The sequence below is a fragment of the Cupressus sempervirens genome, chromosome 3 (assembly GCF_028749045.1).
Source record: "Cupressus sempervirens isolate cs-2001-9-10 chromosome 3, ASM2874904v1, whole genome shotgun sequence".
Classification (NCBI taxonomy): Eukaryota; Viridiplantae; Streptophyta; class Pinopsida; order Cupressales; family Cupressaceae; genus Cupressus; species Cupressus sempervirens.
This window is the reverse complement of record NC_143120.1, coordinates 1,043,551,950-1,043,555,316: the sequence shown is the minus strand read 5'-3', so window position 1 is coordinate 1,043,555,316 and position 3,367 is coordinate 1,043,551,950. Positions and strand designations below refer to the sequence as shown.

The 3,367-nt window shown below is 40.2% G+C and overlaps 1 protein-coding gene across 1 annotated transcript; it reads right to left on the bottom strand.

Annotated features, from left to right (window-relative positions):
• Positions 1-1,492: 1,492 nt before the first annotated feature.
• Positions 1,493-3,064, bottom strand: LOC149570304 (uncharacterized). The gene is made up of 2 exons (XM_089817135.1): positions 2,621-3,064; positions 1,493-1,639 (listed from the first exon to the last, which is right to left on the bottom strand). The coding sequence occupies exons 1-2, from the start codon at positions 3,062-3,064 to the stop codon at positions 1,493-1,495; spliced, it is 591 nt and encodes a 196-aa protein (XP_089673261.1).
• Positions 3,065-3,367: the final 303 nt, after the last annotated feature.

Genomic DNA, 3,367 nt, shown 5'->3' with positions numbered 1-3,367 from the left:
CATTGAAGATATTCCTGCGTAACATTCTTGGCAACTGCGATTGTCCTCACCTGGGTTGATCGAGCCAACTTTTAGCAATAACATTGAGGCATGTTTTCTTATTCTGATGAAAATAACCTCGGGCACCTTCTTTAGAAATTTCTGTAAACTCTCTCTTACTGGCAATCTAAAAGTGATGGATATAGATATGGGGTCCAACCTTGCTACGACATTACCTCATGTAGTCTTGATGTCCGTCGAATTTTGATCATATGCCTTGATACATTCTAAAACCAATTCCACACATTGAACTGCGAGCAGATGCCCTCCTGCATGGGCCATACCACTTTCCAACGTTCGACGTGCTAGGGGTGATTTATCTTCTTTGCTCATCATCTTCCAAAAGTCTACAATTTCTAAATGTCCCATCTTTGTGTCAAATATTTCGGGGAGCGCGCTTTTTAGTATTATAGGAGGTTCCTTACCCTGAAAATTATACCTCATATTATCACATGTCAAGGCTGTTTTGGTGATAATGCGAAGTCAATAGTCACGTGCTTTATATTAAACTTGGTGTTGTATCTTCAAATAATGATAAGACTTCATGAAAATCTTTACTTCACTTTGAAGAATCCAGCTCTCATGTGTGACAGAAGCATTTCATCGAACAATTCACCTCTTTGAGAGCTTGCTTTGTGACTATTCTATGTATTCTTGTGCGGCAGTTTAGAAGTGCTTTATTGGCATTCGAGGTTGCTCATTTTGTCAAACGGATAGTAGGCACGTTTTAAAAATATGTGCTTCTTCTTGATGGCGGGATTGCCTGCTTTTCCTCGGTCTTCAAATTACCTTCAAATGTCAATGGTCACGTGCTTGTCTATGTCCATGCACCTCTGCCCATATCTCTTTTCATACGCTGCGCTTATTCTAATCAATTGATGATATTTCGGTTGGACCACATGAGCACACTGGCTTTGAATGTATTCGCTCCATTGTTTTGCCAACTGTTTGAACTAATTAGTGACATGAAGTTCTTCCTATGGATACCATGGGTGAGAAAAGCCGGGGGTTACCCGAGTGCTGGAGATGAAGAATTCTGTCAAACGTTTCAGTTACACTCTAAAGCGCATTCCATCAAATAAGTCGCACCCACTGCCTTGTATTTCCATATGTGATTCTAGACTCAGTATTCAAATGCATTGTCAATTTTTCAACTCCAAATGCGGCTTAGGAGTATAATAATACCATTGTTATGCCGTGATAGGTTCGGAATACCATTGTTTTGACAGTATTGGGTGCCTTGGAGCGTCTTCCCATGCTTAATGCTACTCACTCCTGGAGATAACGTATTTTGTCAAACAATTCCCGTGCCTTGCTTATGCCTCTAATGCCCGACTGAAACGTAATCAATAATAAATAGAGGTGGCCCTTTGTTAGCCCTTATTCAAGCGCAGTGAGAGCAAGGATCTCCTCGAACTCAAACTATTGTTTTCTTGGTTGCCTTTTCCCTCGTTCATGGCTTTGATGCTGCTTGCTGAGCATTCCTCCGAGTTCTATTGTTGGTATCTCCACTCGTCGCAGTGCCAGTATCTTCGCGGGTTTCAGATGCCAACCAGTGCTTATCAGCAAGCCTTTGTCGCAGGTTGTGACGATAACTAGACTGCGCAATCCTAAGACTTCCTTGAATAGGAGGAACCCAAACCACTATTTTCATTGACATCATTGATAAATACAAGGGAACGGTCAAAACTGTAACTGTTCAGCCATCTTCTGAGATTGCCGCCTGCAGAGTTGCTCAACACTCCTGTGTATTTGTTTGAGGACTCACATTTATACCAACGAAATCATCCATCATCATACATCCTTGTATTTCTCCATCTCAAATGCATTTTAATGTAACTTGGTGCTTGTTTTTCTTGCTATTACCTTTAAACTCATCCTGATTGACATCTGAACTTTATCTCCAGCCAGTGGTTATTTTCAAGTGGAAGTTTGGGTTGGGAGGTTCGGGTTAGAATTAGGTCAAAAAGTTGGAGTACGGGGAGAGAGAGTACTTTAGTACATGGAGAGAGAAAAAGTGAAACTCAAACCCAAAACCTTAACCCGTACTTCTCTCTAAAGTTTTAGTACGTGGAGAGAGAAAAATGGGAGGAGAGAGAGTGGAAACTCAAACTTAAAACCTTAACCCCTGCTTCTCTCTAAAGTTTTAATACGTGGAGAGAGAAAAGTATGGGAAGAGAGGAAGTTCGAATTTTCTTGAGTATTTTCTCTTTTCAATTAATTAATATAATTAAACTCTCCGTAAAATGTTGGGAAAACAGCTAGCTCTATCTGGGGACAAGGACTATACAGGACGCTGAAAGAACCCAGAGTTAAGAAATGACAGTGCTTTATCACAAGGGCTATAAAGTCACCCCAAAAGGAGATAAATCCAAGAAAAAGGGACGAAGCACAACAAAAACGGGAACACAACTGAACTGAGAAGAAAAGAAGGCACAACAAAAATTCCTAGCTAAGATATGTACAAGGTGCCAGACTGGACACCTTACTGATGATAGTGTTTCAAATGTTGCCCATTGTAAGGCAAGGGCAACTGAGTACCGCTTAAATATGACAAAATAAAAGAGTTCTTTCCACATACCTCTTTAATCTGGAAAGGGCCTCTCCATAAGGAGTCAAATTTTCCATGTAAGCCCTTTGGTTCTCGGCGTTTATCCCAAAGTAAGACAAGATCACCTTCTTGAAACACCCTCTGCTTAGCTTTCTTATCAAATAACTCCTTAACACGGGCTTGATGTTCCTGAATTCTATCCACAATCAGATCTCTCTCTTCTTCCAACTTGGTCAAATATAATATTCGTTTTTCAATAGCATCTTTGAATTCATGATTCTCGATAGCATCTTGTAACTTCAAGGCAGATAATTCTAGGGGAAGAGGAAGAGTTGGTTCAATTCCATATAGTATCTCAAAGGGAGATAATCCTGTTGCTCTCTTCTTAGTGGTTCGATCTGCCCAAACTGCATCATACAGATGTTTATGCCAAGATCTCTGATTGACATCTATCAATTTCCGCACAATGGTCATAATATTTTTATTACTTGATTCTGCTTGACCATTGCCTTGGGCAAAATAATCTGAGGAGTGAGAGAGAATGATTCCATATTGATAGCAGAAGGAGGAGATCTCCTGGGAGGAGAAGTTTCTCGCATTGTCAGTAACAATTTTGTTAGGAACTCCAAACCTAACCAAAATATTTTTCTTAATAAAATCACACACCACTTCTGAAGTTGTTTGTTTGATTGGGATAGCTTTGACCCACTTTGTAAAATAGTTAGTTGCCATCAAAATGTGAGTGTGTCCGGTAGTAGATGAAGGATGGATAGGACC

Coding starts and splice junctions, on each gene's coding strand:
- LOC149570304 (XM_089817135.1), bottom strand. CDS start 3,064: ATGACCATTGTGCGGAAATTGATAGATGTCAATCAGAGATCTTGGCAT. Junction 1,640..2,620: donor GCCCTTTCCAGATTAAAGAG/GTATGTGGAAAG, acceptor AGGATTGCGCAG/TCTAGTTATCGTCACAACCT.